Source organism: Gopherus flavomarginatus, chromosome 13, assembly GCF_025201925.1.
Source record: "Gopherus flavomarginatus isolate rGopFla2 chromosome 13, rGopFla2.mat.asm, whole genome shotgun sequence".
NCBI lineage: Eukaryota > Metazoa > Chordata > Testudines > Testudinidae > Gopherus > Gopherus flavomarginatus.
In genome coordinates, this window is record NC_066629.1 from 10,275,102 (window position 1) to 10,290,882 (window position 15,781).

The 15,781-nt window shown below is 40.6% G+C and overlaps 1 protein-coding gene across 2 annotated transcripts in view; it reads left to right on the top strand.

The window, feature by feature from the left end:
• Positions 1 to 15,781, top strand: part of FEZ1 (fasciculation and elongation protein zeta 1) — a 163,338-nt gene that overhangs the window by 66,175 nt on the left and 81,382 nt on the right. The window contains exon 4 of one of the 2 annotated variants that reach the window (XM_050921709.1): positions 12,987 to 13,073. The exons of the other annotated variant lie outside the window; for it this stretch is intronic. Coding sequence (XP_050777666.1) covers positions 12,987 to 13,073 — 87 coding nt within the window. The remainder of the gene's footprint in view (positions 1 to 12,986; positions 13,074 to 15,781) is intronic. 2 annotated transcript variants of the gene reach the window in all.

Genomic DNA, 15,781 nt, shown 5'->3' on the forward strand with positions numbered 1-15,781 from the left:
TTCTATTGGTAACAGATCATTATTATAGCTGTATGTTGGGGGCTCCAGCGGCTGTGTTTCGCCTGATCAGGATACCCCCCTACCTCTTGAGTGTCAAGTTTGGGGGTGTTGGAGTGTTAAAACAGATTCTTCTTTTTGACTGTATTGTATAAATGTATATTTTCTCTCTCCACTGTCTTTTCTGTTTTATTTTTTCACTTGTTTAATTCCTTTTTCTGCCCCACTCCTGTTACCCTCCCATATTGCGAATTTCCTTCCCACTCCTGTAGAATATGTACCAGGATTATATGACTGTTGCTGCTTAGATATGCAACAACTATGCTGCTCAGGAAAATTTCCATTTTCTCATTAATTCACAAAATAACTTTATATTTTATCCAGTATATATTAAGAATGATGGCACCAGTAATTAAATGTGCCTCCTTTATATTTAAAGGGTTTTATTAACCCTGTTAAAAGAAAAATATATATATACTCAATGCTCAAGAAAGACAGTGCTGATATTGCTATAACCCAGGGGACACATCTGATAGAACCTGAAATTTACAAACTGAATAGAGATTGGGCAGGCCTTTCAGTTTCTAGTAGTTTTAATTCTAAAGTGAGGGATGTTGCTATACTAATACATAAAAAGTTGCATATTAATATTTTGACCACAAGGTATGACAATGAGGGCAGATTTGCTGTCCTCAAGGCTGAAATTGGCAATTCTGTAACCATCTTTGCCAATCTAATATCAGAATGATCCCAAATTTTTATATTTTTATGAGTATAAATGACATGGGCCATCATTCTATTATTATATTGGGAGATTTTATGAAATTCTAGACCCAATCCTTGATAAATCTTCTCCATCTCTGCATTGAAACACTAATACTCATCAGGTACTTCGGGTACTGATTTAAACTTACAACATGTGTGGAGCTTGGTAAATCCTAGACCAGAGACTAGGTGTTTTTTGTTTGTTTGTTTGATTGATTGTTTGTTTTCCTCTCTGCATCTCATTTACCTTATTCAAGATTGGACTATTTCATAATTTCACAAGACTTGATTAGTTAGTTATATCTTTGATTATGGCATTGTTTCTATTATTGCATCTTACCATGCTCCTCTACATACATCTTTTTGGCCTTCATGGTATGTACCCCTAACTAAAATGTGCAGATTAAATACCTCTTTGCTGTTTGATACAGCATTTGTTAACTCTGTCCGGCAGGAGTTAGAATTAAACAAAAAACAAATGCCCACACTGCTTCATCAGCTACCACTCTTTGGGAAGACTTTAAAGCTTTCACCAGAGGCTATATAATCTCTTATGCTACTTTGCAAGAGAAATTGAGAGAACATAGAATTGATACCCTTGCAAAGGAAATTAAGATCTTGGATTTAGATTAGGCTTCTGCCCCCTCCCCAGAGAAACTCAGAGTCCTCCTCAATCTAAGATATGAAATCAACAACCTTCTGTCCCAGAAGGCTGAGTTTGCTTTATTCTGTTTGAACCAAAATTATAGGGAATCTGTCAAGAAAGCTAGCAAGCTGCTGGCATATATACATATAGGCAAAAAGGCAAAAGGCTAAGAGAAATAGGAGTGCTGCTATTCGAGATACTAGCAATAAATTCTATACAAAATGGTCAAATACTAATAAAAAAATAAAACTTCTTAAAATTCAAAACTATATTTAACTGAAGAACAAATCACTAAAGATGCTGGAGATAACTTTTTTAGTGGATTGTCTCTGCCATAGATCTCTGACTCAGCAGGAAACGTCCTATGAGGGAGGGTTGGAAGAATTATGTATATTTAGACTAGACAAGAGAAGATTGAGGGGGGACATGATAGCTGTCTTAATATGTAAATGGTTGTTTTAAAGAAGATGGTGATCAATTGTTCTCGACGTTGTATGCAGTGTTGTAGCTCTGTTGGTCCGAAAGAGGCAAGGTGGATGAGGTAATATCTTTTATTAGACCAGCTTCTGTTGGGGAGATGGCCTTCTGGAAACCATGAAACTGACTTAGGCTATAAAAGAAATGAAGTTTGGAAAGACTCCTGGTGCAGATGGGTTCCCTATTGAGTTTTACAAAAAGTTTTCAAGAACTTTAACACTTAGATTATTGAATATGTTCAATGAGGCCAAAAATGAGCAAACTCTCCCACCAACTCTAATATAATCTGTAATTTCAGTAATTCCTAAACCTGGGAAAGACTGTGGACTATGTAGTAATTATAGGCCAATTTCTTTAATCAATGTCATGCTAAGATTTTGGCTAAAGCTCTCGTTATGCAATTGGACAAAGTTCTCTCCAACATTATACACATAGATCAGGTGGGCTTCCTTTGTAACAGACATACCTTAGATAATTTGTGTCAACTGATACTATTGCTGCTTTGAGAGATTCTAAAGAATCCTTAGCTGTCATTTCTTTAGATGGCAAAAAGGCCTTTGACTGGATAGCCAGGGACTGTATTTTTCATGTATTAGCAAAATTTGGATTTGTTAGCCAATTATTGCCTGGATTAAGCTTTATACCCTACAGGTAACCTATGTATTGTCATATAATAAAACAGAGAAGCTATAATATATTCTACATTAATATTACAATTGTTTGCTCAATGAATTTCTTAATTTCTAGCTGGGTTCTGCCAAACAACACACACCTGTATTTATGACTGATTTTTGCAGAGATTGAACCACCATCGTTGTTTTATAGATGGTGGCTAAACCCTAATTAGAATATTGAAATGGTGTGGTACCACAAAGAAAAATGTTTTACTATTAATATTTTTATTCAAATCTTTGCACACAAAACTATTGTTATTGCCACCAAAACTCCCCCAAAGTATAAAAAAATCATAATCTAGTTATGTGAGATAAAACATATAACTAACTAACAAACAAGTAATTCCAACGTACCAACAAACCATACCACAAATGGATTAAGCATTGCTGTTTAGAGCAGGTCCAGGAAACTAAGGGTTGAAATCATTAATTGTCCTGGTTTACATCCTGGGTTGCATATAAGATAAGTTACATAATTTAGTCGGCATCCAAAAGTGTTTTCCTTGAATTTTTACACCCTAGATTAAAACACAAATGGGTTAAAAAGAAAAGAATAACATATGCTTTATATTTTTAGGACACATAAGGGAAAATTGCAAGAGATAAGTGGAGCATTTTATTTTGATGAATTAAGACCAATAACAATAACCATGATTCATGTTGTGGGTAGCAAAGACTGCTATATTATGCTTATTAAAGGCTTTGTTGCTTTCTGTGTAAAGCAGAAAGATTATACGTTGCTGGCTTCCTTTTCTGTGTTGGGCAAGTTCAGAATTACAAATAATTTGATACCTATTTTTGTAATAATGATGCACAACCACTGAGAAGTTAAATCAGGAATATATTCATTAACAACTGAAGATGTGATTCAAACTGAAATAAGTTTGTGTTTACAGTCTGGCTAATATAAACAGGCAAATAATCAGACAAGACAAATTTCAACTAAGGGTGTTACCCTTGCTCCTTTTCCTACTGCCTCTCCCACCACTTACAGATTAGAGGGGTAGGAAGTAGGGTTTGCTTTACTTTGTACATGTACATTATACATAGCCTTGTCTAAAAGGATGCTGAACCTTTTCTCTTAACTTAAATATTTTTACATATATATGTAATTAGATGTCTTACGGATCCCTTCCTTTAATATAATTCTGCCAGATGCAGGTTAGAAGAGTTTGTTTGGCCTACTTCTCCTGTTCTCCCAGACACAGACCTAAAATCACTTCCCCTTTGGTTTTTCAGCAACAGGTTATCTTAGAAATTACAAATTAAAAGCACAGAGATTGTTGTCCTGGCAGATTACATATATAAACACCAAAATGCATGATTATGGTCTCTAAGACCTCTGGAGAAAAGGAGGCTTTCGGCATTTTCTGGTAAGTGAAGGGTTTTTCCCCTTGTTCCTTTGATACTTTTTATTCAACTATTCCTTTATATTACTATTTAATTTAGTCTCCTGTATTTTTAACACACTTCTTTGGTGAAAGTTGGACTTATATTTACCATTGCACTTAGACAGTCTCATTACTCCTCATTTCCCACTTGAGTAATTATCCCTTGACAAGCACTAAGGGTCTATGACATTTTTAACATAGCTTCCTGTACTCTCCCTGACTATTACATTAATTATACAACATATTAAACATTACATTAAACATATGATCAAACCCCATAAGCTAAGGTGATTAAAAATAGCCGAGCTATGTTCCCTTCCACAATGGCTCCAAGATCTCTCTTGAGTGGTAACAGCTAATTTAAACCCCATCATTTTATATGTATAGTTGGGATTATGTTTTCCAATGTGCATTACTTTGCATTTATCAACAGTCAATTTCATCTGCCAGTTTGTTGCTCAGTCACCGACTTTTGTGAGATCCTTTTGTAGCTCTTTGTAGTCTGCTTGGGACTTGAGAAGTTTTGTATCATCTGAAAATGTTGCCACCTCACTGTTTACCCCTTTTTTCCAGATCATTTATGAATATGTTGAATAGTACTGGTCCCAGTACAGACACCTGGGGGAAACAACTATTTACCTCTCTCCATTCTGATAACTGACCATTTATTCCTACCCTTTGTTTCCTATTTTTTATTCAGTTGCCAATCCATGAGAGGACCTTCCCTCTTATCCCATGACAACTTACTTTACTTAAGAACCTTTGGTAAGGGACCTTGTCAAAGGCTTTCTGAAAATCACTGGATCCCCCTTGTCCACTTGCTTATTGATGCCCTCAAAGAATTCTAGTAGATTGGTGAGGCATGATTTCCTTTTACAAAAACCATGTTGACTCTTCCCCAACAAATTATGTTCATCTATCCGTCTGAGAATTTTGTTCTTTACTATAGTTTTAACCAGTTTGCCCAGTACTGAAGTCAGGCTTACTGGCTCGTAATTACTGGGATCACCTCTGGAACCCTTTTTAAAAATTGGTGTCACATTAGCTATCCTCTAGTCATTTAGTACAGAAGCTGATTTACATGAGAGGTTACATACCACAATTTGTAGTTCTGCAATTTCACATTTGAGTTCCTTCAGAACTCTTGGGTGAATACCATCTGGTCCTGGTGTTTAATTTATCAATTTGTTCCAAAACCTCCTCTAATGAAATCTCAATCTGGGACACTTCCTCAGATTTGTCACCTAAAAAGAATGGCTTGGGTTTGGGAATCACTCTCACATCCTTAGCCATGAAGACCGAAGCTAAGAATTCATTTAGTTTCTCCACACCCTTATTGTCCTTGAGTGCTCCTTTAGCATTTGGATCATCCAGTGGCCCCACTGGCTCTTTAGCAGACTTCCTGCTTCTGATGTACTTAAAAATTTCTTGCTATTAATTTTTGAGTCTTTAGCTAGCTATTCTTCAAATTCTTTTTTGGCCTTCCTAATTATATTTTTACACTTCATTTGCCAGAGTTTATGCTCCTTTCTATTTTCCTCACTAGGATTTAACTTCCACTTTTTAAAGGATGCCTTTTTGCCTCTCACTGCTTCTTTTACTTTGTTGCTTAGCCATGGTAGCACTTTTCTGGTTTTTTTACTATGTTCTTTAATTTGGGGTATACATTTAAGTTGAGCCTTTATTATGGTGTGTTTAAAAAGTTTCCATGCAGCTTGCAGGGATTTCACTTTTGGCACTGTACCTTTTAATTTCTGTTTAAGTAATTTCCTCATTTTTGTGTAGTTCCCCTTTCTGAAATTAAATGCTATCATGTTGGGCTGCTGTGGTGTTTTCCCCATCACAGGGATGTTAAATTTAATTATATTATGGTCAGTATTATATTCACCTCTTGGACCAAATTCTGTTCTCTACTTAAGATTATATCAAGAATTGCCTCTCCTCTTGTGGATTAGCTGCTTGAAGAAGAAGTCATTTAAGGTGTCGATCATAAAATCATAGAAGATAAGAGTTGGAAGAGACCTCAGGAGGTCATCTAGTCCAATCCCCTTCTCAGAGCAGGACCAACCCCAACCAAATCATCCCAGCCAGGGCTTAGTCAAGCCAGACCTTAAAAACCTCTAAGGATGGAGATTCCACCACCTCCTTAGGTAATCCAGTCCAGTGCTTCACCACCATCCTAGTGAAATAGTTTTTCCTAATATCCACCCAAGACCTCCTCCACTGCAACTTGAGACCATTGCTCCTTGTTCTGTCATCTGCCACTACTGAGAACAGCCAAGCTCCATCCTCTTTGGAATGCCCCCCTCCTCCTTTCAGGTAGTTGAAGGCTGCTATCAAATCCCCCTCACTCTTCTCTTCTGCAGACTAAAGCCCAGTTCCCTCAGTCTCTTCTCAGGAGACATGTGCCTCAGATCCCTAATCATTTTCGTTGCCCTCCACTGGACTCTCTCCAATTTGTCCACATCCTTTCTGTAGGGGGAGGCCCAAAACTGCGTGCAATAATCCAGATGTGGCCACATCAGTGTCAAATAGAGGGGAATAATCACTTCCCTCGATCTGCTGGCGATGCTCCTACTAACGCAGCCCTATATACCATTCGCCTTCTTGTCAACAAGGACACACTGTTGACTCATATCCAACTTCTTCTCCAGTGTATTCCCCAGGGCCTTTTCTGCAGAACTGCCGCTTATCCAGTCAGTCCCCAGCCGATAGAAGAGCATGGGATTCTGCTATCCTAAGTATAGGACTCTGCACTCGTCCTTGTTGAACCTCCTCAGATTTCTTTTGGCCCAATCCTCCAATTTGTCTAGGTCATTCTGGACCTAATCCCTACCCTCCAGTGTATCTACCTCTCCCTCCAGCTTAGTGTCATCCTGGAACCTGCTGAGGGTGCAATCCATCTGTGATGTTGCACTCTATATGATTTTATGAAAATATGCTAATGTAACTGGAATATGCTTCATGCAAAAGGTCTCTTATAAGGTATCATTACAAAGCTTATAATCTACTGAATGTAATCATCCTATTTGTATAAATATACTACTCTTGTATCTAAAACAAGAAATATAAAATATAACTCTGAGGGCTTATTGTAATTAAGCAAAGTGTGGGCCATTAATGATGGTTTGAAATCTTGATGACTCCCATTAACCAGGACAATTGACTGCAGATGGTTTTGTTTTACCTGTAAGTCTTCCTGTATATATGTGTGCTGGCAAGTGGGTAATGATGTCTTACAGTGACATGTGATCATGTCACCTGAACTGAAATCCATCTTTAACCTGGTGTCTTTCCATTGAGAAGGAAGGGGTGGGAACCCAGAGAGGGGAAAGCATTCCTGCCTTATGCAAAAGATATATAAATGGATGGAACAGAACAAAAGGGGACAGCCATCATGAGGAATCCCCTGGCTGCCACCTGAGCTGGAACAAGGGCTGTACCAGGGGAAAGAACTGTGCCCAGACTAGGAAGGCATCCAGTCTGTGAAAGAAACTTATTAAAACATCTCTCAGGGTGAGATTTTATCTGTACTCAATTGTATTACTGTATTAGGCTTAGATTTGCATGTTTTATTTTCTTTTATTTGATAATTCACTTTATTCAGTCTGTTACTACTTGAAACCACTTAAATCCTACTTTTTGTATTTAATAAAATTTCTTTTTACTTGTTAATTAACACAGACTATGTATTAATACCTGGTGGGGGGCAAACAGCTGTGCATACCTCTCTATCTGTTATAGAGGGCGAACAATTCATGAGTTTCTACAGGGTAAAATGGATTTATTTGGATTTAGATCCTATTGGGAGCTCGGCATCTAAGTGTTAAAAACAAGAACAGTTCTGTAAACTGCTTTCAGTTAAGTCTGCAGCTGTGGAGCAGGTCTGTGTTGGAGCAGACGGGCATGTCTGGCTCAGCAAGGCAGGGTTCTGGGGTCCTGAGCTGGCAGGGAAAGCAGGGGAAAAAGTAGTCTTGGCACATCACTTGGCAGCTCCCAAGGGGGTTCTGTAATTTAACCCATCACACCATCCCATCATCTAGATCATTAATGAAGATGTTGAACAAAACAAGCCCCGGGACTGACCCCGGGGCACTCCACTTGATACCGGCTGTCAACCAGACATCAAGCGATTGATCGCTATCCATTGAGCATGACAATCTAGCCAGCTTTCTATCCATCTTATAGTCCATTCATCCAATCCATACTTCTTTAACTTGTTAGCAAGAATACTGTGGGAGACAGTATTAAAAGCTCTGCTAAAGTCAAGATATATCACATCCACCGCTTTCCCCATATCCACAGAATTAGTTATCTCATCATAGAAGGCAGTCAGGTTGGTCAGGCATGACTTGCCCTTTGTGAATCCATGTTGACTGTTCCTGATCACCTTCTTCTCCTCCAAGTGCTTCAAAATGGATTCCTTGAGGACATGCATCTGAGGAAGTGGGTGTTCACCCACGAAAGCTCATGCTCCAAAACGTCTGTTAGTCTATAAGGTGCCCAGGGTTTTGAGTTCAGTCCTTGAGTGGGCCATTCTGTGTGACAGTTGTTTGTGTTTCTCTTTGATGCAAAGCCGGGTGGTTGCTTTTAATTCCCTGTAAGCCATGTCGTCAGTCACCCCTCCCTCCATCAAAGCAATGGCAGACAGTCTTTTCGTGCCTTTTTTCAGCGCAGACGCCATAGCACTGGGAACATGGAGCCTGCTCAGATCACCGCAGCAATTATGAGCACTTTGAACGTCATGCGCATTATCTTGCAGTAGATGCAAAACCACAAGCTGCAAAAGTGAAACCAGGCAAGGAGGCGATGGCGGTGTGACAAGAGTGATGAGGACATAGACATGGACATAGACTTCTCACAAAGTACAGGCCCCAGCAATGTGCACATCATGGTGTTAATGGGGCAGGTTCATGCCATGGAACGCTGATTCTGGGCCCAGGAAACAAGCACAGACTGGTGGGACCGCATAGTGTTGCAGGTCTGGGACAATTCCCAGTGGTTGAGAAACTTTCGCATGCGTAAGGGCACTTTCATGGAACTTTGTGACTTGCTTTCCCCTGCCCTGAAGTGCCAGAATACCAAGATGAGAGCAGCCCTCACAGTTGAGAAGTGATAGCCCTATGGAAGCTTGAAACGCCAGACAGCTACTGTTCAGTTGGGCATCAATTTGGAGTGGGCAAATCTACTGTAGTGGCTGCTGTGATCCAAGCAGCCAACGCAATCAAAGAGCTGTTGATATCTAGAGTAGTTACTCTTGGAAATGTGCAGGCCGTAGTGGATATCTTTGCTGCAGTGGGATTCCCTAACTGTAGTGGGGCGATAAACGGAACCCATATCCCTATCTTGGCACCGGATCATCAAGCCAGCGGGTACATAAACTGAAAGGGGTACTTTTCAATGGTGCTGCAAGCACTGGTGGATCACAAGGGACTTTTCACCAACATCAATGTGGGATGGCTGGGAAAGGTACATGACGCTTGCATATTCAGGAACTCTGGTCTGTTTCAAAAGCTGCAGGAAGGGACTTACTTCCCAGACCTGAAAATAACTGTTGGGGATGTTGAAATGCCTATAGTTATCCTTCAGGACCCAGCCTATCGCTTAATGCCATGGCTCATGAAGCCATACACAGGCAGCCTGGACAGTAGTCAGGAACTGTTCAACTATAGGCTGAGCAAGTGCAGAATGGTGGTAGAATGTGCATTTGGGCATTTAAAAGTACGCTGGTGCAGTTTACTGACTCAGATAGACCTCAGCAAAACCAATATTCCCATTGTTATTACTGCTTGCTGTGCACTCCACAATATCTGTGAGAGTAAGGGGAAGATGTTTATGGCGGAGTGGGAAGTTAAGGCAAATCGCCTGGCTGCTGATTACGCACAGCCAGACCCCAGGGCATGGTGCAGGAGGGCATGGTGCGCATCAGAGAAACTTTGAAAACCAGTTTCATGACTGGCCAGGCTACAGTGTGAAAGTTCTGTTTATTTCTCCTTGATGAAACCTTCCCCCCATTGGTTCACTCTACTTCCCTGTAAGCTAACTACTGTCCCCTCTCCTCTTCAGTCACCGCTGGCAGAGGCAATAAAGTAATTGTTGCTTCACATACATGCACTCTTTATTAATTTATCACACAAACAGAGGGATAACTGCGTCCACACTACTCCAAATTCGACCCGGCAAGGCCAATTTCAGTGCTAATCCGCTCGTCAGAGGTGGAGTAAATAAATCGATTTCAAGAGCCCTTTAAGTTGAAAAAAAGGGCTCATGTGGATGGGTGCAGGGTTAAATTGAGGTAACGCTGCTAAATTCAACCTAAAATCATAGTGTAGACCAGGCCTAAGTTTCTGTGATGCCTATGATATCAATATCCTGATTTAATACGAGGCACTCTGGTTCACCCATCTTATTATTTAGACTTCTAGCATTTGTATATAAGCACTTTAAGAACTTGTCACTTTTTAGCTGTCTGCCATTACATGATGTAATTGAATGGGATTCTTTTTCATTTGACTGTTTCTCATCAGATCCTTCCATAATTTATTATCTTCCATCCTCTCCTCCTTATTAAGACATATAGAGTCTCCATTATTAGATCCTCCCCTAAGGGATGTCTTTGTCTGAACCACGTGCTCCTCTGCACCTGTCCGCTTTCCCCGGTCTTTACTTTAAAAACTGTTCAATGACCTTATTTATTTTAAGTGCTAGCAATCTAGTTCCATTTTGGTTTAGATGGAGCCTGTATAGGCTCCCCCTTTCCCAAAAGTTTCCCCAGTTCCTCATAAATCTAAACCCCTCCTGCCTACACCATTGTCTCATCTGTGCATTGAGACCCTGCAGTTCTGCCTGTCTAACTGGCCCTGCACATGGATGCTACCAGAGAATGCTACCATGGAAGTCCTGGACTTCAATCTTGTGCCTAGCAGTCTATATTTGGCCTCCAGGACTTCTCTCCTATCCTTCTCTATGTCACTGGTACCTACATGTACCATGACCACTGGCTCCTCCCCAGCACTATACATAAATCTATCTATATGTCTCCACATGTAGATCCGCAACCTTCACACCAGGCAGGCAAGTCACCATGTGGTTCTCCCGGTCATTGCAAATCCAGCTATCTATGTTTCTAATGATCAGATCACCCGCTACTAATACCTGTCTCTTTCTAATAACTGCAGTTCCCTCCCCCAGATAACACGATATCATCTGGAATCATAGAATATCAGGATTGGAAAGGACCTCAGGAGGTCATCTAGTCCAACCCCCTGCTCAAAGCAGGACCAATCCCCAACTAAGTCATCCCAGCCAGGGCTTTGTCAAAACTGACCTTTGGCTGAGGCAGGGAGACTTGTGCCCACGGCAGAGCAGCAAGGGGTCTCAGGGCTCTGGCTGTGGGGGTGGGGTGGATAGAAGGGGTTGAACTGAGGACTAGCTTCCCCTAAGAGGGCTCCACCTGCCATCCATATTTATGACTGTTAGACCTCCACATTGGGGTCAGATTGAACAAGAATTGGTATACTCGCTCTGCCTTTCACGCACTATCATAATCATGGCTGTGAGCAAGTTTGGTCAAACCTGGCTAGAAAGCTCTGCTTCCAAGCATTCTTCCATGTAGATGTGAATGATCCTATGAGCAATCCCTTCCTTAAAATTGGTAGTAAAACCTTGATGTGGTGGGATTGGATAGTGAGAGGAATTATCAGTGTGTTGCACGTAATTGAGATGATATATTTAAACCATTTGTGGATCTTCAGCAACAGTTTGGCTTGCCCTGCTCTGGAGCATGGAAATATCTCCAATTAAAGCATTTACTTACAAATGTATTTGGACTGGATTCATTGAGAGATCCAGGACTTCCAGAACTTTTATTATTTTGTTAGAAACTTCTTGCATTTACCTGGCCAGCAGTATCATCACTAGGTCTCAGAGCCAGGACTCTGCCTGAGTAGGAAATGCTATTTCAGCCCAGTAGCACAGGCTTCTTAAACCTGAGTTAGTTGACCTGGGCTCTGAGGCTTGCTGCCACAGGGCTTTTTGCAGTTCAGACGTACCCTCTGAGTGCTACAATACTAAAATAGTAATCATTAATACACTTTCTTTTAGCATGAAGAGAATAGTGGTGACTGTTTCCTTTCTATCAATGTATCAAGAAGGATCTCTGGCCCTAATTCCATCCTCTTCTGGCAAGCAGGGTCCAATCTGCTACAGGCTGAAAAAGGGTTGTTTCAGGATAGAAGGACTTCAGTAGGGCTACTCGTGTGCTCAAAACTGAGCATGTGCTTAAGTGCTTTGCTGGATTAGGGCCAGAATGCTCAGCAGCTAGCCCTAATCCAGCAAACCTTATAAAACTGGATCTTATAAATTATATTTTATAAATTTATATAAACTGAGTTTATAAATCAGGCAGCAAAAATCCTTCCTGTTCCTAAACATGCAATCAATAAGTGATCAATAAGTTTTGCCATTTACCAGATAGGGACATTTTGTGGTCTTTGAGATCAATTTCTTAGAAAATGTTGGTAAGGGTGTTTGAAATGACAAAGTGGTAGAATGATTTTACAACTCACTATGTGAGTTTTATGTGAGCCTGACAATCTAGCCAGCTTTCTATCCATTTTATAGTTGCTCAATCTAACAGAGCTAGAACCTCACCAGCACTAAAGCTGATTGTGGATTACACACAGGGGCAGCTCCAGGCACCAGCAAGCCAAGCCGCCCCTGATTCACAGACGCACCTTAGATTTTTTCTGTTGGCTTGTTCTGTTATTCTCTCTTCTACAACATTCTTCTCCCACATTCCTAGGTAAGAGATGGTCTGACATATCAAAGCATGCTGCATAAGGGCCTTCTATTGTATCTCAGTGGTGGAGTATGCTTGGATTTTGAAGAAGCAGTGAACCTCATTTTCAGATGCTTCTCAGATATCTAGAGGGGAGAGCAGTAATTCATGCAGTAAAATCAATGCTAGATTGAAGACCCAAGTGGGATTATTCCTGCTGCTGACCAATCAGAATTTGGTTTGGGTTTTTTCTTCAGATCCACGAGAAGGAGGAGGAAGAGCTCCATGAGAAAAGTGAAAATGACTCTGGTATTAATGAGGAGCCTCTACTCACAGCAGATCAGGTATATGAACCTTCCTGAGTTTTTGCCCTGATCTTTCCTCTCTCTGAAAGGAGGGAAATTCTGACAAGATATTTTCCTTGCACCAAGTCTCATCCCTATCAAGGTCACCTTTGCTATGGTAAGAGACGCAGATCCTCCCTTATACTAAGCACAACAGCCCCTTCCCTCACTAAGCAAGTTAGCCACAAAGAACTGCCCATAGCAATAGTGGGACTCCCAGGAGTCAGCATACTAAGAAACCTAAGAATCACTAAGGCCCTTCTCTTCAGAGTGAAAGGGGAGACTGTCCTCATATAAACCACCACTTAACCTTTGGCTTTATAGGAAAATGCAATTATTTGTAAATAAACATCAAGAAATATTTATGTTCAAAGGAGGGAGGGGCAGTGTAATCAGCACTATTCTTTACTATGAAGTTAGACCCGAAGTCCTAACTTGAGCAAAGCTCCCATTAACTTCAAATAGGACTTAACTAGAAGTTTTGCCTGAGTAGGGTCTCCAGGATGGAGCCCTTAATACAGTCTGCAGCTACATTTTTACCTGCATGGATGGCAGTGAAGTTGAGTCTGTCAACAGTATGGCAAAGCTTAACCCAAGTAGAATGTCTCATTGTTGCACTTGTGAATTTCTATTAATGATACATTATAAAGCAACAATAGCTGGATCATGATGCTGCTGCTCACACAGTAATCAAAATGGCCTTTTCTGCAATTGTATTCAGCAGATCAGAAAGTACAGTAGTCTTGGTAAAGGGATGAGGGTAGGATGACTGTCTCTTTACTGTAAGATACTTGTGCTCTCCTTCACATCAGGGAAGGGCAAAAGTTCCCACTGTAAATGCTACCATATAATTGAATAACAGTCCCATTACAGAAGGATAGGCCCAGTCCCTCATCAATATCTTGGTGTAATTCCTGGTGCCACAAGTTATGCATGCACATAAAGGAGTATGGGGGGACATTGAAATAGGCAGACCCTTCTACCTTGTGCACACTCAGCTAAATTTGACTGAACTGTAGAAATTCGGTTTTGCGGAAGTTTTGGTTTTGATAGGTCAGTGGTTTGAGCATTGGGCTGCTAAACCCAGGGTTGTGAGTTCAATCCTTGTGGGGGCCATGTAGGGATCTGGGGCAAAAATCTGTCTGGGGATTGGTCCTGCTTTGAGCAGGGAGTTGGACTAGATGACCTCCTAAGGTCCCTTCCAACCTGATATTCTATTATTCTTCCGCCTGTCTACTCATTTGCTATAGGTTTGTTTAGAGAGGCAAGCTTTGTGTCTTATAATGCCAGCAGAGGGAAGTTGTCAAGGTTCCTTCCCCACTCTTAACTTTAGGGTACAGATGTGGGGACTGCATGGACACGTCTAAGCTTAATTACTAGCTTAGATCTGGTATCGCTGCCACCATCCAGAATTTTCAGTGTCTGGATCGCTCCCTTTCCCCAAAAAACCTTCCCCTCCCTGGGTAGCCTTGAGAGACTCCTTCACCAACTCCCTGGTGAGTCCAGATCCAATCCCTTGGATCTTAAAAGAAGGAGAAATTAACCATCCCCCCTCCTTTCTCCCACCAACTCCTAGTGGATCCAGATACAACCCCCTTTGATCTAAAAACAAGGAAAAAAATCAATCAGGTATTAAGAAAAAGGCTTTTAATTAAAGAAAAGAAAGGTAAAAGAAAACCCTCTGGGAGAGATTAGCATACCAGCTACTCTCACGGACAACAGATTCAAAACACAGAGGATGTTCCCCTGAGCACAAATTTAGTTACACAAAAAAATACCCCAATACCTAATTTGATTCTATCTCTAATTGCATAAGACAAGTTACAAAGAAATAAACATAAACCTATTTATTCCTTTCTAAAACTTACTACTCTGATAAGAAGCTGGTTCCTTGATCTTTTTCACTCCATCTGAAACTGAAACTCTAAACAAAGGAAAAACTTCCTTCCTTCCTTTTGAAACATCTTATTCCCCCATTGGTTCCTCTGGTCAGGTGTCAGCTGGACTAGGTGAACTTTTTAACCCTTTACAGGTAAAAGAGGCATTAACCCTTAACCATCTGTTTATGACAGAAGTAATAAGAGGACACTGCTGTCTTTATAGCAGCATTTTTATTTTATTTATTAGTTGAAGTGCTTCATCCCCTGCCCTCAACCAGGTGTCATATGTTGAAAAAGCCTTGCATTACACAAATATCCAGACTGTGCCCTTCCTTCCCATTTTGAAGTTGATTTCCCAGTGGGAAAAAGACCATTTTCAGTTCTTTGGAAACAACCTGTTTGCTGGGCTAACTGTCAAGCAGATGCAACAATGAGTCCTTGTGGCACCTTAGAGACTAACAAATTTATTTGGGCATAAGCTTTTGTGGGCTAGAACCCACTTACACGGCTACCACTCTGAAACTTGTCAAGCAGATGGTTTGTATTTAGTGAATCAGTAACAAGAATAACAAGGGATATGATAAAGGTACACAAAGAAGGAATGATAAAGAAGATGCATAATGCAAAATAAGGGGGCATTAAATTAAACTTCCCAAGGGACAAGTTATTCTAAAATTGTTAACTGTGGGGTTTCTTCACTCTTCCTTTGAGACATCTGGTATGACTCACACCATCAGAGACAGGATATTGGATTGAATTGACCCTTTGCTCTGATAAAATCTGGTAAGTTTTATGTGCTTATGGACATAAGATAGACTCGGTCCAGTG